Source organism: Gorilla gorilla, chromosome 18 (assembly GCF_029281585.2).
Source record: "Gorilla gorilla gorilla isolate KB3781 chromosome 18, NHGRI_mGorGor1-v2.1_pri, whole genome shotgun sequence".
NCBI lineage: Eukaryota > Metazoa > Chordata > Mammalia > Primates > Hominidae > Gorilla > Gorilla gorilla.
The window spans coordinates 6,579,248-6,606,235 of record NC_073242.2 but is presented as its reverse complement, the minus strand read 5'-3'; the positions used below and the strand labels follow the sequence as shown (position 1 = coordinate 6,606,235).

Here is a 26,988-nt window from a genome sequence, read left to right as displayed (position 1 = left end):
CGAAACTCCGTCTCAAAGATGGAAGGAAGGAAGGAAGGAAGGAAGGAAGGAAGGAAGGAAGGAGGGTGGGTGGGTGGGTGGGTAGGTTGGTTCATTCTTGGTTGGGTGCAGTGGCTCACACCTGTAATCCCAGCACTTTGGGAGGCCGAGGTGGGCAGATCATGAGGTCAGGAGTTTGAGACCAGCCTGGCCAACATGGTGAAACCCCGTCTCTACTAAAAATACAAACAGCTGGGTATGGTGGTGCATGCCTGTAATCCCAGCTACTCGCGAGGCTGAGGCAGGAGAATCTTTTGAACCCGGCAGGCAGAGGTTGCAGTGAGCCGAGATGGCACCATTGCATTCCAACCTGGGTGACGAGCAAAACTCCATCTCAAAAAAACAAAAATAAAAATAAATAAACAAATAAATAAATAGAGACAGAGTCTACCGATGTTGCCCAGGATGGTCTGGAACTCCTGAGCTTGAGTGAGCCACCACCTTGGCCTCCCAAAGTGCTAGGATGACAGGTGTGAGCCACACCATATCGGGCTGGAACACTTTCACAGGATCCCTGGAAAGTCCCTGCCAGGTCTGGCCTGCCACAGCCTCAGCTTCTCTCTTCTCCATTCACCAACTGAGCGGAGGGGATACCTAGGGGAGGGTGGAAGGAGCTGGATCCCCGAGTGACCTGGTGGAAGGTGCCTGCCAACGGGAAGTCTCGGCACAAATCTCTGAATGACTGAAAAACAAACATCTGTGGGTTAAGTCACCAAGACCGGGGGCTTGCCGGGTACGGCACCTGGCCCAGTCCCTCCTCCCTTGCCCATCCCACTCTTTTCTTCTGTGTTGCCTTCCTTGGTTGTGGAAGCCTCACTCTAACTGCCTTCATCTTCACACGGTGTTCTTCATGTGTGCAGCTCTGTGTCCAAATTCCAGCCCTGCCCTGTCACCTTTTATTTCTTTTCTTTTTTTTTTATTTTGAGATAGAGTCTTGCTGTGTCGCCCAGGCTGGAATGCAGTGGTGTGATCATGGCTCACTGCAGCCTCAGTCTCCTGGCCTCAAGCGATTCTCTCACCTCAGCCTTCCAAGTAGCCAGGACCACAGGGGCGTGCTGCCACATTCAGCTATTTTTTTTTTTTTTTTTTTTTTTTGAGATGTAGAATCGCTCTGTCACCCAGGCTGGAATGCAGTGGCATGATCTCGGCTCACTGCGACCTCCGCCTCCCAGGTTCAAACACTTCTCTGCCTCAGCCTCCCGAGTAGCTGGGATTACAGACATGTGCCACCACACCCGGCTAATTTTGTATATTTAGTAGGGACAGGGTTTCACCATCTTGGCCAGGCTGGTCTTGAACTCCTGACCTCGTGATCCACCTGCCTCAGCCTCCCAAAGTGCTGGGATTACAGGTGTGAGCCACTGCGCCCGGCCAGCTTATTTATTTATTTTTGAGATGGAGTTTCGCTCTTGTTGGCCAGTCTGGAGTGCAATGGCATGATCTCCGCTCACTGCAACCTCTACCTCTTGGGTTCAAGAGAATCTCCTGCCTCAGCCTCCTGAGTAGCTGGAATTACAGGCGTCTACCACCACACCCGGCTACTTTTCTGTATTTTTAGTAGAGATAGGGTTTTACCATATTGGCCAGGCTGGTCTTGAACTCCTGACCTCAGGTGATCCACCCACCTCGGCCTCCCAGAGTGCTGGGATTACAGGCATGAGCCACCATGCCCGGCCTTATTTTTTTATTTTATTCAATTAATTAATTTATTTTTGAGACGGAGTCTTGCACTATGGCCCAGGCTGGAGCGCAGTGGTGTGATCTGGGCTCACTGCAACCTCCGCCTCCCGGGTTCAAGCGGTTATCCTGCCTCAGCCTCCAAAGTTTCTGGGGTTATAGGCATCTAGCACCACGCCCAGCTAATTTTTTGTAGTTTTAGTAGAGATGGTGTTTCACTGTGTTGGCCAGGCTGGTCTCAAACTCCTGACCTTGTGATCCACCCACCTCGTCCTCCCAAAGTGCTGGGATTACAGGCTTGAGCCACTGTGCCCGGCCCCTATTTTTTTATTTTAAATGGGGTTTCGCTATGTTGCCCAGGCTGGTCTTGAACTGCTGGGCTCAAGCGATCTGCCTGCCTCAGCCTCCCAAAGTGCTGGGATTACAGGCGTGAGCCACCACGCCTGGCCTCCACATGTGAATTTTATTTATTTATTTTTATGTATATATATATTTTATGTATATATATATTTTTTTTTTTTTTGAGACAGAGTCTCGCTCTGTCACCCGGGCTGAAGGGCAATGGTGCCATCTGGGCTCAGTACAACCTCCGCCTCCTGGGTTCAAGTGATTCTCCTGCCTCAGCCTCCCGAGAAGGTGGGATCACAGGTACCTGCCACCACATCCGGCTAGTTTTTGTATTTTTAGTAGAGACGGGGTTTCGCCATGTTGGCCAGGCTGGTCTCGAACTCCCAACCTCAGGTCATCCACTTGTCTTGGCCTCCCAAAGTGCTGGCATCACAGGCGTGAGCCACTGCACCTGGTCTCAACATGTAAATTTTAGAGGACACAACTTAACGTGTAACATCTCTTAACAATCTCTGGTCTCTTTTACACCCTGGCTGGCACCTCCTGCTCTTGCCTGGACAACTGCTCACCCGATTGACGTCTAACTCCTCACACTCACCCTTTGCCATCCTTGCCAGCAACCAGTCTTTTCTCTAGTAATTAAACACTGAACTATCAGATACATGACTGGAGAGTCATTAAACATTAAATCAGATTGTGTCTCTGGTCTGATAAGAATCCTCTGGAAACTGGCCAGGCTCAGTGGCTCACACCTGTAACCCCAGCACTTTGGGAGGCCGAGGTGGGTGGATCACTTGAGGTCAGGAGTTCGAGACCAGCCTGGCCAACATGGTGAAACCCCATCTCTACTAAAAATGCGAAAATTAGCTGGACCTGGTGACACATGCCTGTAATCCCATCTACTTAAGAGGCTGAGGCAAAAGAATCACTTGACCCTGGGAGGCGGAGATTGCAGTGAGCCAAGATCGCGCCACTGCACTCCAGGCTGGGTGAGGGAGCAGGGGGGGGGGAAAAAAAAAGAATGCTCTGGAAGCTCTCAGAACACTTCAGGGTGCTGCCTGGGCTGGCTCATGCCTCCCTCCCTGACCTCACCCCCACCACATCCCCCACACCCCAGCATGAGATCCTCCCGGTTCCCCAGGTCTGGTCCTTTCTCGGCTCTGGGCTGCTGTACTGCGGTTCCCTCGGCCTGATGTGCTTCTCCCTACATCTTCACTTAATAAATTCGTGCTGCGGAGCTCAGAGCTGCCTCCTCTGAGAAGCATTCCTTGATCTCCACCCCTCCAGCCTGCTGTCTGCCCCGCCCACCATTGCCTCCTGAGCTGCCTGGTTCCTCTGCGCCTCCCCCACCACCTGAGGAATGGGTGACAGCGGGACACAGCAGGGGGCGAGATGACCAAAGCCAGGCTTATTTCGGTGGGATGGGGTCACTTGCTGCCGGCTTGTCCTAGATGCTCTGGTCACCAGCGTGGACAGAGCCAGGGAGGGGCCCTGATTTGGAAACTCAGAGTTCAACTCAGCCCTTGAGCTCCTGGGTAGATTTGAAGGGGTTTTCCCATGGGGATGCTGGATGACTGGCTGTCACCTCAGTGGCTTGGCCTGCAGGACCCGCCCTTCTCAAATGAGGACCCCAAGGCTGGCAGGGTCCGGGAGCGCCCAGGGCTGGCTGGCTTCATTTGGGCCCCAGGCCAGTCGGCTCAGAATGGCTGCGGGGGCACTAGCAGCCTCGGCCTCCAAAATGTCTGCATGAGTTGCTGGAAGCTGCCCTGCCCTGGCTGGGCTGGGGCTCTGTCTGAATGCAGGAGTCTGTCTGTCTGTCTGTCTGTCTGTCTGTCCGAACAGCTCACTGTGTTGTTGCACAGGGGCAGGAAGGGGCCCACACGGGCAGCTCCAGGGGCTGGGGGCGGGTGAGCCAAGCCCTTTCTTCCTGTTCCTCCCGCTCAGGTTGAGGCTTCACTTTCCCTGGAGAGAGGCCCCTTCCTGCACCCTGGGGAGGGAGGCTGTCCACAGGTAGGGCCAGGCCTGGTCAGTGGTGCACGGCCTGAGTGGGGTGTGGGGGCACGGGACCCCTGGAAGGTGAGAGACCAAGAGCCTTAGCTGGTCTGGGGGCTGGTGTGGGGGCGAGCAGAGCCAGTCCCACCCTTCCCAACAAGTGAGGACGACCATGACCTGGTTCCTGGAAGGCGGAACAAGGAGGTGAGCCGCCTGCCCAACCCCGCCCACCCCCTCCTCCACTGGCTCATGCCCCAGCACCATGGCAGATGCGGGGCTTCGCATGTCCTGGGGACCCTCATTGCCCTCAGAGTCCTGGCCACCCTCACCCTTCTGACTTTGACCTGCTGCTGCCTAAAAAGCAGTGCCCACCCGCCGGACTTTCAGCGGCTCCCCCCACTCCCCGGCTCCCCCTGCCTCGGGCCTGCAGGCCCGGTGAGGGCTCACTCGCTGGCAGGGCTGGGGGTGTCCTGTCCCCAGGAAGGCCGCAGCTGGTCTCCACACAGTCTGAATGAGGGGTGACTGGAAGCCCCCTCAGCGGGGCCCAGTCCCTCCTAGCTGCCTACCCCGCCATCCCCACCTCGAGGGCTTGACGGGCATTAGAAGGGCCCTCAGCTTCGGACAGAAGGAGGACCCCCACCCCACATTGCTTCATAGAAGGGAGGAGTATTTGCCTCGAACATGACAAGTGCTCAGAACAACTGTTCCTGTTGCCTGAGTGACAGGGAATCCAGAAGGGGAGGGCGGTGTAGACACAGGTGGGGCTCCTGCACTGGCCCCACAGGTGTCAGGCGTGGAGGAGGGAGGGACTGGGCAGAGGCGGCCCCTCCCGGGCCTGGGGCTTGGGATCTTTCCGGGAGACACCGAGGGAGACAGCAGAGGCCGTTCCTCCCTGCTGCGCGGCACCCCCACCCCCCCGCAGGGGTGGATGGGCACCTCAAAGGCAAGCCAGGGGCTGGTGGGGGCCGGAACAGGTGAGGAGAGGGCTGGGCAGCACCAAGCAGGTGGGGGCCTCTGGGTCCTGGCATCCCATGCTGTCCTCGGGCCTCACAGGGGACACGGCTTGGTCCCTGGCCTGCCCCCCGGGGGCTTTCCCATGACCCCCGCCTCCCCAGCAGATCTGTGAGGTCCAGGCGGGCCTCTTCTCAGGACCCCAGGAAGGGCCACTTGGGCACCCCACACAGCCCTCGAGGCTTCCTGCCTTAGACTGGGCAGTACAGGGGAGGGTGGGGCCCACAGGGACTTGTCTGGAACCACACTGCTGGCAGGGGCACAGCCCAGTGGGGTCCCTCCGAGCCAAGGCACTTCCACAGGCGGGCCCCCAACACCGCTTCCCTGTGTGGCGCCCCTCCCAGGTCAGGGAGGGAGTTTGGTGATTAGTGAGCGGTGGGCTGGGAGCTGTGGCCGGCGGGATTCTGAGGTGGCCCCAGGATCCCCCCTCGGTGTCTCTGTGCTCCATGACCCCCTCCCTGGAGTATGGGCCACCTCTCCTGTGATTGGATTGTTCTGTGGCACTGGTGGAAGGACTTTTTACTTTTTTTCTTTCTACTTCTCCCGTGGTGTTGCTGTGACGGGATTTCTGCAGGTGTGACTGGGGTTTCTAATCAGGTGACTTGGCGTTAATCAGAAGGGAGGTTGATCTGGCCGAGCCTGGCTAGCTCAGGTGCAACCTTTAAGAGGCTGGAAGCCACAGAGCCGCCCCCTCCTGATGCCAAAGAAGCATATGGCCATCGGCTCCACAGCTGCGAGAAAGATTCTGCACACAACGGCATGCGCTCAGGAGGGGACCTCGCGCCTTGGTTGAGATCCCAGCCCTGGCTGACACCTTGAGTGCAGCCTGTGAGACCCTGAGCAGAGGTTCAGCAGTCCCCTCCCCGGACTCCTGCCACACAGAAGCCATGAGGTAAGTGGGTGTTGTTTCGAGATGATAAATTTCTAGTGATTTGTTCTGCAGCAATTGTGTGCTGGAGCGCAGAGGGGCTGGCAGGATGGGGGGTGGTGAGGGGCGAGGCTCATTAGGCAGGGTGTGGACTCCCAAAGGCTGCAATGACAGCCCGCTCAGGCCCAACGCCCTCCTCGTCAGTGGGGGCCTGGTAGGCCCTGTGCATGAAGTGGCCCCGGCTATGGTTAAGTGCCTCCAGCTGGGCCTATTCCTCTGGGGCTTCAGAATGGTGACGGGGGTGATTGGTCTCCTTCCTGGGCAGCCGGATGTGTTCTGTTGGCCACGCAGGCCGGGAAGCAGAGCAGGTGGCTGGAGGGCCGGTGGAACGGATATCTGGAGGCAACCGTGGCTGGTGCTAGCAGCCTGAGGCCAGGGACTCTCATACCATTGGTCTCCTGAGAACCCCCTTGGGTACGTCTGGCTTCTGGTCCTTGAACCAGGTAGTCGCACCTGATGCGAAAAACAGGGCGAGTACACCTGGGGCAGGTGTTATGCGCTTCGATTTGCATTTTTAGAGCCAGGAGCGGTGGCTCACACCTGTAATCCCACCACTTTGGGAGGCTGAGGCGGTGGATCTTTTGAGCTCAGGAGTTTGAAACCAGCCTGGGCAACGTAGAGAGACTCTGTCTCCACAAAAAATTAAAAAATTAGGCCATGGCTCATACCTGTTATCCCAGCACTTTGTGAGGTCGAGGCGGGCGGATCACCTGAGGTCAGGAGTTCAAGACCAGCCTGACCAACATGGTGAAACCCTGTCTCTATAAAAAAAAAAAAAAAAAAAAAAAAAAAACTACAAAATTAGCCAGGGGTGGTGGCAGCACATGCCTGTAATCCCATCTACTTGGAAGGCTGAGGCAGGAGAATCGCTTGAACCTGGGAGGTGGAGGTTGCAGTGAGCCAAGATCACACCACCACATTCTAGCCTGGGCAGCAAGAGTGAAACTCTGCTTCAAAGAAAAAAAAAAAAAAATTAAAAAACTACCCGGGTGTGGTGGTGCACACCTGTGCTCCCAGCTATTTGGAAAGCTGAGGTGGGAGGATTGCTTGAGCTCAGCAGTTCGAGGCTGCAGTGAGCCAAGGTGGCATCACTGCACTCCAGCCTGGGTGACAGAGTGAGACTGTTTCAAAAAGGACTCCAGGGAAAGTGTGCCTGGGCAGGTGTGTGTGCTGGTGTGTGCGCTGAGCTCATCCTATTCTCGCTGAGCTGTGATGGGGCCGGGTTTTGCAGAGGGACAATGCAGGCGGGAGACAGGCTTGGAGACTGCTGTGCACACCTGCCAGTGGCTGTGCCCTGGGTGACTGCGGGGCTGAGGGATGACAGGCTTGGAGACTGCTGTGCACACCTGCCAGTGGCTGTGCCCTGCGTGAGTGAGGGGCTGAGGGATGGCAGGCTTGGAGCCTGCTGTGCACACCTGCCAGTGGCTGTGCCCTGCGTGAGTGAGGGGCTGAGGGATGACAGGCTTGGAGACTGCTGTGCACACCTGCCAGTGGCTGTGCCCTGCGTGAGTGAGGGCCTGAGGGATGACAGGCTTGGAGACTGCTGTGGTCACACCTGCCAGTGGCTGTGCCCTGCGTGAGTGAGGGGCTGAGGGATGACAGGCTTGGAGACTGCTGTGGTCACACCTGCCAGTGGCTGTGCCCTGCGTGAGGGGCTGAGGGATGACAGGCTTGGAGACTGCTGTGGGCACACCTGCCAGTGGCTGTGCCCTGCGTGAGTGAGGGGCTGAGGGATGACAGGCTTGGAGACTGCTGTGGGCACACCTGCCAGTGGCTGTGCCCTGCGTGAGTGAGGGGCTGAGGGATGACAGGCTTGGAGACTGCTGTGGGCACACCTGCCAGTGGCTGTGCCCTGCGTGAGTGAGGGGCTGAGGGATGACAGGCTTGGAGACTGCTGTGGTGAAACCTGCCAGTGGCTGTGCCCTCCGTGAGTGCAGGGCTGAGGGATGACAGGCTTGGAGACTGCTGTGCACACCTGTCAGTGGCTGTGCCCTGGGTGAGTCAGGGGCTGAGGGATGACAGGCTTGGAGTCGGCTGTGCACACATGCCAGTGGCTGTGCCCTGCGTGCGTAAGGGGCTGAGGGATGACAGGCTTGGAGAGTGCTGTGGTCACACCTGCCAGTGGCTGTGTCTTGCGTGAGTGAGGGGCTGAGGGATGACAGGCTTGGAGACTGCTGTGGGCACACCTGCCAGTGGCTGTGCCCTGCGTGAGTGAGGGGCTGAGGGATGACAGGCTTGGAGCCTGCTGTGCACAGCTGCCAGTGGCTGTGCCCTGCGTGAGTGAGGGGCTGAGGGATGACAGGCTTGGAGACTGCTGTGCACACCTGCCAGTGGCTGTGCCCTGCGTGAGTGAGGGGCTGAGGGATGACAGGCTTGGAGACTGCTGTGGTCAAACCTGCCAGTGGCTGTGCCCTGCGTGAGTGTGGGGCTGAGGGATGACAGGCTTGGAGACTGCTGTGCACACCTGCCAGTGGCTGTGCCCTGGGTGAGTCAGGGGCTGAGGGATGACAGGCTTGGAGACTGCTGTGCACACCTGCCAGTGGCTGTGCCCTGGGTGAGTCAGGGGCTGAGGGATGATAGGCTTGGAGACTGCTGTGGGCACACCTGCCAGTGGCTGTGCCCTGTGTGAGTGCGGGGCTGAGGGATGACAGGCTTGGAGACTGCTGTGGGCACACCTGCCAGTGGCTGTGCCCTGTGTGAGTGCGGGGCTGAGGGATGATAGGCTTGGAGACTGCTGTGGGCACACCTGCAGTGGCTGTGCCCTGCGTGAGTGAGGGGCTGAGGGATGACAGGCTTGGAGACTGCTGTGGTGAAACCTGCCAGTGGCTGTGCCCTGGGTGAGTCAGGGGCTGAGGGATGATAGGCTTGGAGACTGCTGTGGGCACACCTGCCAGTGGCTGTGCCCTGTGTGAGTGCGGGGCTGAGGGATGACAGGCTTGGAGACTGCTGTGGGCACACCTGCCAGTGGCTGTGCCCTGCGTGAGTGAGGGGCTGAGGGATGACAGGCTTGGAGACTGCTGTGGTGAAACCTGCCAGTGGCTGTGCCCTGGGTGAGTCAGGGGCTGAGGGATGACAGGCTTGGAGACTGCTGTGGGCACACCTGCCAGTGGCTGTGCCCTGCGTGAGTGAGGGGCTGAGGGATGACAGGCTTGGAGACTGCTGTGCACAGCTGCCAGTGGCTGTGCCCTGTGTGAGTGAGGGGCTGAGGGATGACAGGCTTGGAGACTGCTGTGCACACCTGCCAGTGGCTGTGCCCTGCGTGAGTGAGGGGCTGAGGGATGACAGGCTTGGAGACTGCTGTGGGCACACCACCCAGTGGCTGTGCCCTGCGTGAGTGAGGGCCTGAGGGATGACAGGCTTGGAGACTGCTGTGGGCACACCTGCCAGTGGCTGTGCCCTGCGTGAGTGAGGGGCTGAGGGATGACAGGCTTGGAGACTGCTGTGGGCACACCTGCCAGTGGCTGTGCCCTGCGTGAGTGAGGGGCTGAGGGATGACAGACTTGGAGACTGCTGTGGGCACACCTCCCAGTGGCTGTGCCCTGCGTGAGTGAGGGCCTGAGGGATGACAGGCTTGGAGACTGCTGTGGGCACACCTGCCAGTGGCTGTGCCCTGCGTGAGTGAGGGGCTGAGGGATGACAGGCTTGGAGACTGCTGTGGTCATACCTGCCAGTGGCTGTGCCCTGCGTGAGTGAGGGGCTGAGGGATGGGAATGTTTATGAATACGGGGACCCAGGAAAGGGTCTCCTTTGCTGTCCTAGTGCCTTCCCCGGATTCTCCAGATCCTCTCAGCATTACACTCTAGAGAAAGGGGCCCCATCAGCCCCTTAGCACACGAGGGAAGGAAACAGACAGAGGGACTGGGTGTCGTGGCTCACACCTGTTATCCCAGCACTTTGGGAGGTTGAGGGGGGCAGTTTGCTTGAGCCCAGGAGTTAAAGACTAGCCTGGCCAACATTTTGAAACCCTTCCTCTACCAAAAGTTCAAAAATTAGCTGGGTGTGCTAGTACACACCTGTAATCCCAGCTATTCAGGAGGCTGAGGCAAGATAATTGCTTGAACCCAGGAAGTGGAGGTTGCAGTGAGCCAAGATCACACCACTGAACTCCAACCTGGGCAGCAGAGTGAGACTGTCTCAAAAAAAATAAAACTAAAAAAAATAAAGAAAAACAGGCAGAGGAGAGGAAATGCTAATGGGGAAGGGGCTGCCTTTCAGGGTGATGATAATGTTCTGGAATGAGATAGTTGTGATGGATGTACAACCCTATGAACTTATTAAAAGCCATTGATGGGCCAGGCTCTGTGGCTCACACCTGTCATCCCAGCACTTTGGGAGGCCGAGGCGGGTGGATTACGAGGTCAAGAGATCAAGACCATCCTGGCCAACACAGTGAAATCCCGTCTCTACTAAGAATACAAAAAAATTAGCTGGACATCGTGGCGTGCGCCTGTAGTCCCATCTACTCGGGAGGCTGAGGCAGGTGAATCGCTTGAACCAGGGAGGTGGAGGTTGCAATGAGCTGAGATCACGCCATTGCATTCCAGCCTGGGCGACACAGCGAGACTCCATCTTAAAAAAAAAAAAAAAAAAAGACAAAGCAGGCAGTGGCCGGCCCTGATGACTGATGGGACACAGGACAGGCAAGGCAGCGAGGATGACTGTCTCACTCATTCGTGGTCTCCTCCCTCAGACAAGAGGATGGAGGACAATCCCCTCTGCCACCTGTGCTGCATGGTGCTCATGGGAGATGCTGGGCAGGGCCCAGGAGGCAGCTGGACATGACGTCCAGGTCTCATTTGCAGAAGGGAGGGCTGACAAACCGTGAACCCCAAATGTGGCAGAGCCGAAGAGGGCTGAGGTCCAGCCCCCAAATCACCAACCCCCACTCCAAGGTTGGGCTGGATCAAGGCGCTCACGAAGGGGGCTGGGAGGGGAAGCCAGAGGAGCTAGCACTGGAGGGGACCTGGGAGGGCGGTCAGTGCCCACGGCCAGCTCAGAGACACACCTGCTGGCCTGAGCGACAGGGGTCCTGTGCCACTCTGTCTTGGCAGAGGAGGTGGGACAGGAGGCTAGGCTGGGACCACTGGGGAATGGGGCCCACCTTATGACTGTGGGTCAGGTCCCGGGGGGCCAGGGGCTCCCAGAACCGGCCACTGCCCCACCCCCATTTTCAAACTTAGAGTTCTTAGTTGATACGTTTCTGATGCCTTGGGGATTTATTTTAAATTTCATGAGATGTTGTTGGCACTGTCATGTCAAAGGGCACAGACACACACCATGTGGTGCAAATGTCATACGGCAGGGTTTGTGGGCGAAGCACCAGCAGAGGCAGGGCTGGAAGCAGGAGCTGCCCCGCTGAGCTGCTGCTGGGCTGCACGCTCTGCGGCCAGCGTTCACCCGCACACTTTAACTCTGTGACAGTGACTGGGCAGGCGACATCTGGTGGCCCTGGAACTTTCCAAGGGGAAGGCTCTGAAGCTCACTTAGTGGCTGTCAGGCCCTTGTCATGGCTGAGTGGCCACCAGGGTGCGGGTTGGTGGCCATGAAGCCACCCAAGGCAACAGCATCATCCAAATTCACGTCCATTGGAGAATCTCAGCCCAGCAACGGGGGCTGCCGTCTGTCTTCTAAGGTCAAAGCAGGCGTGAGGCAGAGGAAGAGTGGGCCAGTCCCGGTCAATGACGCAAATGTCCAGAAGGGAAGAGAAGCTGATATTCTTCCTCTGATTCACCTCATACCCGCTTAGGGGTGCCCAGAGCAGGGCATGGCATCATGTGACCATGGCGGGAAGATGCTGGCCGTGGAGGCCCCATCACAGAGGCAAGGAGCCCACAGGTGGAGGGCGCAGGCTTGGCAGGTAGCAGAGGCTGCAGTGACTCAGGCTGCTGTGACCCGGGCGTTTCTCTCGTATCTTGGGCACGTGGGGAGCTTCCCCTTCTGCAGGGGGCCTGATCAGAGGTCCAGCTGGTGGCGGCATGAACTGGACCATCTTTCAGCAAGTACCTTCCTCGGGCATGGCTGCCTCCTGTGGGCGTGCACACTTGGACCACACAGTGGGAGTCGGGATTGGAGTACTGGGTCTGTAGCCTTGGCCATGAGTGCAGCTGGGGGCAGTTCGGTCAGCCTCGGGGCAGGATGCTTCAGGGCCAAGAACACTGCCCAAAGCGCAGCCACTGTGTTGTGTGTCCTCTGCCATAGGCAAAGGATGGACAGGTGGGCAAGTCTGCCCTTAGCCCAGGGGTGCCACTTGCCCAGGCTTATGCAGATGAGTCTAGGGGTAACGCAGGCTAATGGCGAGAACAGAGCATCCTGCCTCTTCCAGCAACACGACGCAAATGTCCTGCCATATCCGGGCCTGGGAGAAGCCACAGGCTGCAGCCGGCCCCTCAGCAGCGCTTCCAGAGGCCCCAACTCCAGGTGTCTCCGTCCACTCTTGGTCCAGGTTACGTCTGGGCCAGGTGACTGTAACAGCCCAGGCATGGGGAGGGGTCTCCCCCTGGGCACTGGCATGGAGATGTGACGGAGTGTGGTTTCACGGCGGCCAACTGTTGCTGCAAGAGGGATGTGAACAAATCCCAGCTCCACACGGTGAGATGGAAAATAGGATTTATTGGGGGAACCGCATAAGCAGAGGAGAAGCAGGGGTGCCCAGGCTGTCACAGCCTGGCAGTGCATGGTGGGCTCCATGGCCAACTTGCCAGGGGACAGGCCTGTTGCTGGCACTCCCCCTACAATTACAGGGTGGGAGTGAAGGACCTCGCGGCTGCGGACAGGTCCTTGTTAGTAAGCAGGAGGCTTTGCAGTCCCGGTGGGGTCATCTTGCCTCTCCGGACTGCTCCCTCTGACTGGTGAAGCCACACTCTGTGAAGCTGTCTGACAGAAGGGGACACGCTTTTGCTGCCCAGGATGGACCTGAGCCACCCAGGATGCCGCTGGCCTCAGCCAGGGCACGTGTGCCCAGCACTGGCTCCTGCTGACCCCTGGGCTGGCTCCCATCTCGAGGAGTGACGTCTGCCGTGGGAATTGTGGAGAGGGGGTTTAATTTAACTTGGAAGGAGCACAGAAAGCAAAGTGTGGAGCGCGGAGCGAGGCCTCTGGTTTGGCCGGCTCCGGTTGCTGGGGATGGCCACACCCTGGCAGCAGGCGGCCAGAGACCAGGAAGGCCTACCCAGCACCTGTCCAGAAAAGATCGGTGTGGGTTGACCTGGCCTTTGCGGGGCAGCTCAGTTTGAAGCAGGAACTTCCCCAAACGTGCCCAGGCTCCAAGACAGCGGCATTCACTTTGCACCGTGCTGAGCAGAGCGGGGCCTCGCCAGGTGGAAAGCCCTAGGAAGGCTGCGTGCTCTGCAAACCCAGGGGTGCTGTGGCCGTACAGCAGGGGCGTCCGTATCCAGGCAGCTTTGTCATGTCTTCCAAAGGTCAGGAAGGTGCCACCGCCCTGCCCCACGACAGCTGCATCTGCAAGCGCCAGCTCTGAGCACTGTTCTCCGCCGACACGAGGACACCATCCAAGAATTCCTCCTGGGAGACCTCCTGAGGAGACGCGAAGACCATCGATGCTTTGGAAGAATGAAAAGAAGTTTCTGCTAAGCCAAACCTAAGTGGATGGGAAGTGCCTGTGTGGATGTGAAGCCACCTTGGGTGGGCGGCTCAGAGCTCCTCTGCCCACATCGCCTCACTGGGACTCGCCATCCAGTCTGACGTCTTTGATGTCCCTAATTACAAAGAGACACATGTTCATTGCACACATCAAAACATGGTGGAAATAGATAACACAGAAACTTCAGGATTCCTGGAATCCTTTTTCCTGGGGATGCCACAGTCTAGAACATTTATTTTTGAGACGGAATCTTGCTCTGTCACCCAGGCTGGAGTGCAGTGGCATGATCTCGGCTCACTGCAACCTCAGTTTCCCAGGTTCAAGCAATTCTCCCACCTCGGCCTCCCAGGTAGCTGGGATTATAGGCACCTACAATCAAACCCAGCTAATTTTTTGTATTTTTAGTAGAGACGGGGTCTTGCCATGTTAGTAAGGCTGGTCTCGAACTCCTGACCTCAAGTCATGCACCCACCTTGGCCTCCCAAAGTGCTGGGATTACAGGCGTGAGCCACCACACCTGGCCAGCTAATTTTTTTTTTTTTTTTTTTTTTTTTTGAGATGGAGTCTTACTCTGTTGCCAGGCTGGAGTGCAGTGGTGCGATCTCGGCTAACTGCACCCCCCGCCTCCTGGGTTCAAGTGATTCTCCTACCTCAGCCTCCTGAGTAGCTGGGACTACAGGTGCATGCCATCATGCTCAGCTAATTTTTTTTTTTTTTTGTATTTTATTAGAGACAGGGTTTCACCATGTTGGCCAGGATGGTCTCGATCTTCTGACCTCAGGTGATCCACCCACCTCCGCCTACCAAAGTGCTGGGATTACAGGCATGAGCCACCTCGCCTGGCTGATCATTTTTACACACACATCCATCCATCCATATCGATTCCTTTACAACATGAGGTTGCTTTGTGACACACACTTGGGGAATTCCCTGCTTCCCACACCAGCATGTTTGGGGGAGAACCACCCAACACTTCCAAAAAGTTTCAATTCCTGCCCTAGAAGCCACAGGCCATCACACCCAAGCCTCAAGGTTCTTCATCAAGAAACACAAAGTTCTCCTTTAATTAATTTTCTTTTTTGAGATATGGTCTCACTCTGTCACCCAGGCTGGAGTGCATTGGTGCCATCACAGCTCACTGCAGCCTCGAACTCCTGGGCTCCAGTGATCCTCCCACCTCAGCCTCCCAAGTAGCTGGGACCACAGGTGCACACCACCACGTCTGGCTAATTAAAAAAAATTTTTATTTTGTAGAGATGGGGTTCTCCCTGTGTTGCTCAAGCTGGTCTTGAACTCCTGAACTCATGTGATCAGGTTCTGTTTTAGTACTGTAAGGGATTTTTTTTTTTTTTTTGAGATAGAGTTTTGCTCTTGTTGCCCAAGCTGGAGTGCAATGGCACAATCTCTGCTCACTGCAGTCTCTACCTCCCAGGTTCAAGCGATTCTCCTGCCTCAGCCTCATGAGTAGCTGGAATTATAGGTGTGTGCCACCATGCCCAGCTAATTTTTTGTATTTTTAGTAGAGATGGGGTTTCACCATGTTGGCCAGGCTGGTCTCAAACTCCTGAACTCAGGTGATCCGCCTGCCTCAGCCTCCCAAAGTGCTGGCATTACAGGCGTGAGCCACTGTACCTGGCTGGGATTTTTGTTTTTTAAGAGCTCTACTGAGCTATAATTCACATCCCATAAAATCCGTTGTTAAGTGTACAATTCAGAGTTGTACAACCATCACTGCAATCACATTTAGAACATTTCACCTCCTACCAAAAGAAACCCCAAATCCTTAGTGTCACTCCTCAGCTTCCCTTGCCCCAGGCAGCCACTAATCTTTCTGTCTCTCTAAATGTGCCTATTCTGGGCATTTCATAAGAACAGAATTACATACACTCTGTGTGCTTTGTGACTGGCTTCTTTCATTTAAGATGGTGTTTTCAAGGTGCATCCTCATTGTAGCATGCGTCAGTACTTCGTTCCTTTTTATGGACAATACTTCATCGTATAAATAGACTGCATTTCATTCATTGATGGACATTTTGGGCTTTCAATTTTCGCCTATTAGAAATAATGTTGATATGAACATTTGTGTATACTTTTGTGTGGACATGTGTTTTCAGTTCTCCTGGGTACATACCTAGGAGTGGAATTGCTGGGTCATAGGGTAACTCTGTGTTGAACATGAAGAACTCCCAGAGTGTTTTCCAAAGTGGCTGCGCCATTTTGCATCGTTGCCAAGAGAGTATGAGGGTTCCAGTTTCTCCATGTCCTCACTAACACTTGTTAGCTGTCTTTTTAAATAGCCATCCCAGTGGGTGTGAAGTGGTATGTCACAGTGGTCTTGATTTGCATTTCCCTGAGACTGATGAAGTTGAGAATCTATCCCTATTGGCTATTTGTATATCTTTGAATTCATCGCAGAAATCAAATCTTCTGTGGGAAACTATATATTCAGGTCCTTTGGCCATTTGTTAATTGGGTTGTCTTTTCATTGTTGTAAGAATTCTGGGCCAGGCACAGTGGCTCACTCCTATAATCCCAGCACTTTGGGAGGCCGAGGCAGGTGGATCACCTGAAGTCAAGAGTTCGAGACCAGCCTGGCCAACATGGTGAAACCCCATCTCTACTAAAAATACAAAAAATTAGCCAGGTGTGGTGACACACTCCTGTAATCCGAGCTACTCAGGGGGCTGAGGCAGGAGAATCGCTTGAACCCGGGAGGCGGAGGTTGCATCGAGCCGAGATCTCACCACTGCAGTCCAGCCTGGGGGACAGAGCGAGACTCCATCTCAAAAAAAAAAAAAAAAAAAAAAAAGCACAGCCCACCTATACGGGCATGAATTATGAATGGAGCTTGCAGGGTGGGAAGTTGCTGTGGGTGGGTGAGTGAACGTGGAGGCCTAAAGCATTAGTGTGTGTCCTGCACACTTTGTGCACAACACTCAGGCTACACTCATTTTTAAACACTTTCTTCAGTAATAAATTAACCTAAGCTTACTGTAACTTGATGTTTAAACTTTTTGCTTCTTTTTTTAATTACACTCAGTTTAAAACACAAATACATTGTACAGCTGTACAAAAATATTTTCTTTAGAACCTCATTCTACAAGCTTTTATTTATTTATTTTTTGACATGGCATCTCGCTCTGTTGCCCAGGCTGGAGTGCAGTGTCGCAATCTCGGCTCGCTGCAAGCTCTGCCTCCCAGGTTCACGCCATTCTCCTGCCTCAGCCTCCCGAGTAACTGGGACTACAGGCACCTGCCACCACGCTCGGCTAATTTTTTGTATTTTTAGTAGAGATGGGATTTCACCATGTTAGCCAGGATGGTCTTGATCTCCTGATCTCGTGATCTGCCCACCTCGGCCTCCCAAAGTGCTTTTATTTTTAAGGATTTTTAAATTTTTAAGTTGGATTTTAATTTTTTGAGACAGTATTTTTTTTTTTTTTTTTTTGAGATGTAGTCTTCCAGGCTGGAGAGCAGTGCCACAATCTGAGTGCACTGCAGCCTCAGCTTCCCGAATAGCTGGGATTACAGGTGTGTGCCACCATGCCTGGCTAATTTTTTTTTTTTTTTTGAGATGGAGTCTCGCTCTGCCACCAGGCTGGAATGCAGTGGCATGAATGTCGGCTCACTGCAACCTCCAACTCCCTGGTTCAAGCGATTCTCCTACCCCAGCCTCCCGAGTAGCTGGGATTACAGGCACACGCCACCACGCCCAGCTGATTTTTGTATTTTTAGTAGAGGTAGGACTTCGCCATGTTGGCCAGGATGGTCTCGATCTCCTGACCTCGTGATCCGCCTGCCTCGGCCTCCCAAAGTGCTGGGATTACAGGCGTGAGCCACTGTACCCGGCTAATTTTTGTATTTTTAGTAGTAGAGATGGAGTTTCTTCACGTTGGCCAGGCTGGTTTTGAACTCCTGACCTCAAGTGATCCACCCACCTCAGCCTCCCAAAGTGCTGGGATTACAGGTGTGAGCCACCATGCCCGGCCAAGGATTTGAATTTTTTGCTTAAAAACTAAGACACACACTATCCTAGGCCTGCACAGGGTCAGGGTCATCCATGTCACCATCTTCCACCTCCACATCTTGTCCCACTGGAAGGTCTTCAGGGGCAATAATACACTTAGAGCTGTCATCTCCCATGACGACAGTGCCTTCTTTTGGATACCTCCAAAAAGTCTTGAAGGACCTGCCGGAGGCAGTTTTACAGTTAACTTTTTTTTTTTTTTTTGAGACAGAGTCTCACTCTGTGGCCCAGGCTGGAGGGCAGTGGCACCATCTCAGCTCACTGCAACCTCCACCTCCCAGGTTAAGCGATTCTCACGTCTCAGCCTCCCAACTAGCTGGGATTACAGGCTGGCGCCACCATGCCTAGCTAATTTTTGTATTTTTAGTAGAGACGGGGTTTCACCATGTTTCCCAAGCTGGTCTGGAACTCCTGACCTCAGGTGATCCACCTGCCTCGGCCTCCCAAAGTGCTGGGATTATAGGTGTGAGCCAATGCTGTGGCTGGCCTACAGTTGACTTTTTAAATAAGTAGGAGTATATTCTAAAGTAATGATAAAAAGTATAGTAAATAATCTAGTAACATAGTTATTTATTATCATTATCACAAATATTAGGTACTATACATAATTGTATGTGATCTTTTTTTTTTTTTTGAGACGGAGTTTCGCTCTTGTCACCCAGGCTGGATGGAGTGCAATGGCACAATCTCGGCTCACCACAACCTCCACCTCCCAGTTTCAAGCGATTCTCCTGCCTCAGCCTCCCGAGTAGCTGGGATTACAGGTGCGCACCACCACGCCTGGCTATTGTATTTTTAGTAGAGACGGGGTTTCTCCATGTTAGCCAGGCTGGTCTCGAATTCCTGACCTCAGGTGATCCGCCCGCCTCAGCCTCCCAAAGTGCTGGGATGACAGGCGGGAGCTGTCGTGCTCTACTTTTATTTCTGAGACAGGTTCTCTCTCCGTCCCCCGGGCTGGAGTGTAGATGCATGATCACAGCTCACTGCAGCCTCAACCTCCCAGGTTCAGGTGACCCTTCCATCTCAGCCTCCCAAGTAGCTGGGCATGTACCACCACACACAACTAATTTTTAAATTTTTTTGTAGAGACGGGATCTCACTATGTTGCCCAGGCTGGAGTGCAATGTCGTGATCTTGGCTCACTGCAACCTCCACCTCCCTGGTTCAAGTGATTCTCCTGCCTCAGCCTTCCAAGTAGCTGGGATTACAGGTGCTCACCACCACGCCTGGCTAATTTTTTGTATTTTGAGCAGAGACAGAGTTTCACTATGTTGGCCAGGCTGGTCTCGAACGCCTGACCTCAGGTGATCCGCCCACCTCGGCCTCCCAAAGTACTGGGATTACAGGCGTGAACCCCCGCGCCTGGCCTGCTTGTGGGGGTTTTTACGGATGCTCTTGATCAGGTTGAAGAAGCTCCTTTTATTCCTAGTTTGTTGAATGTTTTTATCATGAAAGGGTGTTGGACGTTGTCACATGTTTTGTGTCTATTCAGTGATCACACGGTTTTTGTCCTTTTCTCTACTGATCTGGTTTGCAGGCATCCCCATCACACACTAGGCTTGGTGACTGCACTTCAGGGACTCACAGGACTTAGAGGACTTAGCCTACCATCATACTAGTGGCTGAGATTTACTATGGTGAAAAGATGCGACGCAGAATTAGTAACAGGAAAATGCATTTGGGGTGAGGGCCGGAGGAAACCAGGTATAAGCCCCCAGAGTCCCCTCCCACAGAATGTGCTGAATCCTCCAGCCTCGAGCTGTGACATGTGCAAAGTGTTCTCCACCAGGGAAGCCTGCCTGAGCCTAGGAGTCCAGGGTTTTCATTGGGGTTTGCTCATGTAGGTACGTTGTGCCTGCATGACTGAATATGGTCACCGAAATGCCAGGCTCAGAAGAAAAGCAATTGTTCAGCAAATATCACATGATTTGTACAGAAAAGAGTGAGCAGTTGTTATTTGGGGATAGTATCGTATCCATATAGGAGCTCTTTACCAGTCAAGTTCCCAGATGCCAGCTGGGTGTGGTGGCTCACGCCTGTAATCCCAGCACTTTAGGAGTCCGAGGCGGGTGGATCACTTGAGGTCAGGAGTTCGTGACCAGCCTAGCCAACACAGCGAAACCCCGTCTCCACTAAAAATACAAAAATTAGCTGGGCGTGGTGGTGCGCACTTGTAATCCCAGCTACTTGGGAGGCTGATCACTCACAGTGATCTTGCAGTGAGCCAAGATCACATCACTGCACTCCAGGCTGGGCAACAGAGTGAGACTCCGTCTCAAAAAAAAAAAAAAAAAAAAAGTTCCCAGATGCCAGCCAAGGGTGAACCTTGCACACAGGCTGTTCTTAGGGCAGCAGTCTCAGGCCTGCCGTGTTAAGGCTGATCTGTACAGATGCTGTGTTACATTAATTGGTTTTGCATGTTAATGCATTCCTGGGATAAATCTTACTTGGTCATGGTATATAATCCTTTTTTATGTTGCTGGATTCTGTTTGCTGGTATTCTATGTTCCTAAGAAATACTGGTCTGTAGTTTTCTCTTTGTGATTCCTTTGCTTCGTTTTGATATCAAGGTGATACTGGTCTTAGAGAATGAGCTGGGGCCAGGCATTGCGGCTCATGCTTGTAATTCCAGCACTTTGGGAGACCAAGGCAGGTGGATTGATTGAGCCCAGGAGTTGGAGACCAGCCTGGACAACATGGGAAAACCCCGTTTCTACTAAAAATAGAAAAATTAGCCAGGCATGGTGGTGCGTCCGTGTAGTCCCAGCTACTCAGGAGGGTGAGGTTCAAGTGAGCTGAGATGGCGCCACTGCACTCCAGCCTGGGTGTCAGAATGAGACTCTGCCAGAATGAGGTCCATAGTAAGGTCTCATCTTTATTCCTGATTTTAGTATGTTCAGTATTCTTGCTTTTCAATTTGTTTGATCTTTAGGTAGAGCTAAATATTTGTCAATTTTATTGATCCTTATACAGAACCAACTTTTGGTTTCATTTATTATTTATTTCCTTCCTTCTGCTTTAGTTTTTTTTTTTTTTTTTTTTTTTTGAGATGAGTCTTGCTCTGTTGCCCAGGCTGGAGTGCAGTGGCGCAATCTCGACTCACTGCAACCTCCACCTCCTGGGTTCAAGCAATTCTCCTGCTACAGGCTCCCACCACCACGCCTCGCTAATTTTTCTATTTTTAGTAGAGATGGGGTTTCACCATGTTGGTCAGGCTGGTCTTGAACCCCTGGTCTCGTGATCTACCTCCCTCGGTCTCCCAGTGTGCTGGGATTAGAGGTGTGAGCCACCACGCCCAGCCTTTTAGTTCTTTTTTTTTTAGTTTTTCTATTTTTTTGTGGAGATGAGGTCTTCCCCATGCTAGTATGGAACGCCTGGGCTCAAGCGATCCTCCCACCCTAGCCACCCAAAATGCTAGAATTACAGGTGTGAGCCACCATGCTTGGCCCTGTTTATTCATTTAGAGATGGGATCTTGCTCTGTCTCCCAGGCTGGAGTGCAGTGGTACAATCATGCTTCACTGCAGCCTCGATCTCCCAGGTTCAAGCGATACTACCAGCACATGCTACCATGTCTGGCTGAGTTTTTGGTAGAGACGAGGTCTCACCATGTTGCCCAGGCTTCTTCCTTTTTAATAGAAGTGTTTTTAGCTATAGATTTCCCTTTAAGCACGGCTTTCAGTGCATCCCGTAAGTTTTATTTCAAAGTATTTTATAATTATCTTCTTTGGCTCATTGTTTGTTTTAAATTACACACAGGGTCATGCTCTGTTGCCCCAACTGGTTTCAAACTCCTGGGCTCAAGTGATCCTCCTGCCTCTGCCTCCCAGAGTGTTGAGATTACAGGCGTGAGCCACCATGCCCAGTCTGACTCACTGGTTTCTTATAAGTGTGTTCTTTAATTTCTACGTATTTCTGAGTTTCCCAAATTTCTCTGTTTTTGATTTGCTTTTTGTTTGTCACCTAGGCTGGAGTGCAGTGGCACAATCTTGGCTCACTGCAACCTCTGCCTCCCGAATAGCTGGGATTACATGCATGTACCATCATGCCTGGCTAATTTTTGTATTTTTAGTAGAGATGGGGTTTCACCATGTTGGCCAGGCTGGTCTCAAACTCCTGACCTCAAATGATCTGCCTGCCTTGGCCTCCCAAAGTGCTGGAATTACAGGTATGAGCCACTGTATCATGAGCCACTGTATCCAGCCCTGAAATGACTGAAATCATACAAAGTATGTTCTTTGACCATAGTGGGATGTAATTACAAACCAATAACAAGGCTGGGCACAGTGGCTCTTGCCTGTAATCCCAGCACTCGGGAGACCCGAGACAGGAGGATCATTTGAGGTCAGGAGTTTGAGACTCAGCCTGGCCACCATGATAAAACCCTATCTCTACTGCAAATACAAAAATCAGCTGGGTGTGGTGGTACATGCCTGTAATCCCAGCTACTCAGGGGGCTAAGGCAGGAGAATTGCTTGAACCCGGAGGGTAGCATTTGCAGTGAGCTGAGATCACGCTGCTGTACTCCAGCCTGGGGAACACAGAGACTCCATCTCAAAAAATAAAATAATGGACTCTTGCTTTATGGCCTGGCTGTGGTTGAGAAGAACCTGAATTCTGCTGCTGGCCGCTTCCCTCTTGTTCTCTCTCTGTCCCATGGCTGTCATGTGAAGGATGCTCAAGTGGGCCCAAGGAGGGGTCCCTATGGTGAGGAGCAGGGCCTCCAGCCTCACTTGGGCCTTCAGATGACTGCCTCCCTGGCTGACAAATTCTCTTCAACCTCAGGAGTCAGAACCACCCAGCCCAACCACTCCCATAATGTTGACCCACAAAAGCTGAGACAGCAAATATTTGTTGTTTTAAGCCCACTACCTTTTGTTGTAATTGGTCATGCACCATTAGATAACAAATACAATTACCCATAAATCTGCTGGCTTTCAGGAGAACACGTCTTGAAGCACAGCTGAACTTGAATCTTTTCTGAGGAAAAATAATTGAAAATATGAATTAATAATTCTTCTCTTGTTGAAGCTGACAGAACCAAGGACACACACCTTGTTAACGACACCCTCAAGGCTGTGAGGAGAAAGACAACCGGGTGAAGCAACGCTGGGAATTCAACACATCAGTTACCTTCCCAGGTAACAGCAGCTACTTGAGCTCCTAAGAGTCGACCTTCAGCTGCTGTCATGGAAAATACTGGGGGTCAACTTGACATCAAAGATGAAAGGCCAGGCCTCCAGCACAACTTTCTCTGTAAGCTAAATAGTGGCTTTCTCAAAGAAATCCTTTTCTCAAAAAAATTTCTTGTAAAGACAGGGTCTTGTTCTGTCACCCAGGCTGGACTGCAGTGCATGGCTCACTGCAGCCTCAACCTCCCGGGCTCGAGTGATCCTCCCCTTTTCTGAGGAGCTCAGACCACACGCGTGCACCACTGCACCCAGCTGATTTATAAACTTTTTTTTAGAGACAAGGTTTCACCATGTTGGCCAGGCTATTTTCTTTTCTTCTCTTTTTTTGAGATGGAGTTTCACTCTTGTTGCCCAGGCTGGAGGGCAGTGGCGCGATCTTGGCTCACTGCAACCTCCGCCTCCCAGGTTCAAGTGATTCTCCTGCCTCCCAAGCGGCTGGGATTACAGCGTAGCTGGGATTACAGGCATGCGTCACCATGTCCAGCTAATTTTGTATTTTTAGTAGAGACGGGGTTTCTCCATGTTGATCAGGATGGTCTCGAACTCCTGACCTCAGGTGATCCGCCTGCCTCAGCCTCCCAAAGTGCTGGGATTACAGGCATGAGCCACTGTGCCTGGCCAACTTGGATTTGTTACTGTTATACAGGACATGGCCCTTAATATTCACATGAATGACAGTGAGACACACAATGCTTTCTAAAGATTGGTTTTGGCCGGGTGTGGTGGTGCACACCTGTAATCCCAGTTACTGGGGTAATCCCAGTTACTGGGGAGGCTGAGGCAGGAGAATCACTTGAACCCAGGAGGCAGAGGTTGCAGTGAGCCAAGATTGCTCCATTGCACTCCAGCCTGGGCAACAAGAGCAAAACTCTGACTCAAGAAAAAAAAAAAAAAAAAAAAAGGTTGGGCACAGTGACTCATGCCTGTAATCCCAGCACTTTGGGAGGCCAAGACGGGCAGATCACGAGGTCAGAAGATCAAGACCATCCTGGCTAACATGGTGAAACCCTGTCTCTACTAAAAATATTAGCCAGGCGTGGTGGCGGGCACCTGTAGTCCCAGCTACTCGGGAGGCTGAGGCAGGAGAATGGCATGAACCCAGGAGGCGGAGCTTGCAGTGAGCCGAGATCGCGCCACTGCACTCCAGCCTGGGCAACAGAGCAAGACTCAGTCTCAAAAAAAAAAAAAAAAAAAAAAAAAGACTGCTTTTACATTCTGTTTATATGAATAATTTGTGTGTGCACAAAAGCACAGTCTGCTCAATGGGTGCCTGGCCTGGGGCATCAGTTCTGAGCTGGAAGAGATGAGGATGCCCATAGCCCTGCCTCTGCCCCACACCCTGCCTGTACCTGGGTCCTCCTGCTGGGCCGTGGTGGGGAGCCGCTCCCGTTGCCTCAAGGCCTCCAGGCCTGCCAGGTCAGGCTGGTGGCAGTGGCTGCGCATGACCATGATGCGGTGGCCCTGGGTTATGGCGCGGCTGCGGCAGCCCAGCCGAGCCTGGTCCCGGCACATCCAGTACACCTTCTCCCCAGCCGCCTTCTCCTTCCTGTAGAGGAAGGACTCGTGCACCAGGAACCTGCCCCCCAGGGAAGTCCTCAGGAACTCCAGGGGCCGGAGAGGATCTGAAAGGGAAAGTGACACTGTGAGTGGGGCAACAGGGGCCTGGGTGTCAGGGTTGGGGGTCTGATTTGTACCCCCCAGCCAGGCCCCACCAGGAATCTGTGACCCCCTAGCAGGCTGCATGGTGGTCCCTGCCTTCCTCCCCTCTGGGCCCTGCAGCCCTGACTCCCAAGCTGGCTGGCCCTTTCCAAGGGCTCTGGGGATCCCTGGGCAGGTGGCCTGGCAAGCACTGGACCCTGAATGCTCCTGAAGGACTCTCCCAACCCCTCAGATCTCATGCTTGCAGGTGCATCCCCCAGGGCAGGGGCTGAGCCGTTCTGGGCTGGGCACCAGGGCCTCCTGGCTCCCTGTCCACCTACCCCTCAGCCAGCTGGCAGCTGACTTTTAACAAGCTGAACTAAAAGGTCACATGATGTTGGGGTGGCCAGAGAGAACCCCGTGAGACTAGAAGCAGTGTGGGTGGCGTGGGGGTAGACCAAGAGTGTCCAGGATCCACTGTACGGCCCGTCAGCAGATACCAAGCACTCTCTGTGGCTGCCAATGCCACCCCTGGCCGCCACCCTCTTCCTCTAGAGAGCTGAGTGGGTTTCTACCCCCGACAGCCAGTCCCCACTACCCAGAGGACCAGCTGCAGGAGCTCGGAGCCCGCAGATGGAGCCTCCTGCCCTTGGGGAGTTTACGGCCCAGGCTGTCCGACCACCATGCACAACACACAACACCCCACAGGCAGCCTCCAGCCAGCGTGTGGGGCACAGGTCCTGGGAGACCAGGGAGACCCAGCCCAGCACCCTCCACACGCACCTGGGCTGTCCCACTGCGCCAGGTTGGGGAAGTGCTCCCGCTGCCGCAGGGCCTCCAGGCCGCCCAGGTCCGGTGGGTGGCAGTGCCTGCGCATGACCATGACCCGCCAACCCTGGGTGATGGCGCGGCTGCGGCAGCCCATGCGGGCCTGGTCCCGGCAGGTCCAATACACCTTCTCCCCGGCCGCCTTCTCCCGCCGGTAGAGGAAGGACTCGTACACCAGGAAGCTGCCCCCCAGGGGCGTCTTCAGGAACTCGGGGCCTCCTGTTGAGAAATGGGAGGGGAGGAGCAGCGGACACCAGCTCTCAGAGCCAAGATCAGCATGGCCCCGAGACAAGACCTCCCTCGTCGCCCACACCACCTCCTCACAGTGGGGTAGCCCAGGACACAGATGCCACCATCCCCCCAACTCCGCTGGGGCTCCAGCTGCTGGGGTCCCCCTCCTGAGGCTGGGGACTGGTCAGGTGAGGCCCCTGCAGGTGGAGGCCAAGCGTCCCACCTTGCGATGCCTTCAGGGAGGCAGTGTCTGCTGCGTCACTCGTCCGTCCCCAGCACCCGCCCAGGCTCGCATGCAGGGTGCGCCATGCCTCTTTGGTCAGAGGAATGACCCGGGGCCCTCTGGGGACAAAGCTGCTCAGGAGCTGGATGGGGCTGAGAGGGGTGGCCCCCGAGAGCCGCGCAGGTAGATGTGTGACCCCAGGACTGTGAGGAAGAGGCAGGGAGCAGCATCCACTGTCCTGGATGTGGTAAGAGGGAGGACCTGGCGGGTGGCTGTGCCTTGCCCAGAGGATACCCTTTCCTCCGTGCAGGCTCAGGGGCCACAGAGGTGGGGAGGCGGCCTGGGGCATCGTGGACACATCAGGTGGCAGTGGAAGCAGGGGATGGGGGTGGGTAGCAAGCCCTAGAGGAGAGGCCGGCGGGGGGCGGGAGGGTGTCTGGCTGTGGAACTACCTTCAAGAGGGATGGAGAGGGCTGGGCAGGGGCCATGTGGAGCGGGGAGGCTCGGGAGGCAGGAGGACCCTGCAGGACACAGCAGCACAGCAGCACAGGAGCCTGGGGACCGCGAGACAGAACAGGTCATGAGGAAGGTGGGGACCCCAGGCCACGGGAGGGGGCAGTGTGACCATGGGGCATGCTTTATCCCCTTCCACACAGATGAAAACATCCAGCAAGGGGCTGCGCACGGTGGCTCACACCTGTAATCCCAGCACTTTGGGAGGCTGAGGTGGGCGGATCACAAGGTCAGGAGTTCAAGACCAGCCTGGCCAAGATGGTGAAACCCCGTCTCTACTAAAAAAATACAAAAAATTAGCTGGGCGTGGTGGTGTGCACCTGTAATCCCAGCTACTCAGAAGGCTGAGACAGGAAAATCACTTGAACCCGGGAGACAGAGGTTGCAGTGAGCCAAGACCACGCCACTACACTCCAGCCTGGGCGACGAGTGAAACTCTCAAAAAAAAAAAAAAAAAAAAAAAAGACCCCCCATCTGGGAGGATCAACATCTGATTAACAGGAGCAACAGAAAGGGATGATGATGGGGAAGTTAACAAAGAGCACGAGAAGATGACCCCACAATGAAGGACACAAGCCTGAAGCCTAAAAAGGCCTCCAGCACAGCCAGGTACAGCTGGGAGGGAGCAAAGACCCTAAAACCTCAAGCAAAGCTGACGGCACACACAGGATCAGTCACGCAAAAGCTGCAGTGACGTTCAAGGGCAGGCTCTGCACCTGTGACACCACGGAGGCCAGGCTGC

The 26,988-nt window shown here is 54.3% G+C and overlaps 1 protein-coding gene across 43 annotated transcripts in view; it reads right to left on the bottom strand.

Annotated features, from left to right (window-relative positions):
• Positions 1–11,188: 11,188 nt before the first annotated feature.
• FLYWCH1 (FLYWCH-type zinc finger 1) overlaps positions 11,189–26,988 on the bottom strand; it is a 40,332-nt gene continuing 24,532 nt past the window's right edge. For 26 of the 43 annotated variants that reach the window (XM_063699957.1, XM_063699940.1, XM_055365045.2 and 23 more), the window contains 4 exons: positions 25,235–25,498; positions 24,163–24,435; positions 22,541–22,601; positions 11,189–13,710 (listed from right to left, as the gene is read on the bottom strand). In XM_063699957.1, the coding sequence (XP_063556027.1) occupies positions 13,671–13,710; positions 22,541–22,601; positions 24,163–24,435; positions 25,235–25,498 (638 nt within the window). In that variant the 3' untranslated portion in view covers positions 11,189–13,670. Of the gene's footprint in view, positions 13,711–22,471; positions 22,602–24,162; positions 24,436–25,234; positions 25,499–26,185; positions 26,288–26,988 lie in introns of those variants that run through there. The other 17 variants (XM_055365038.2, XM_055365039.2, XM_063699955.1 and 14 more) reach the window with 2 other exon arrangements.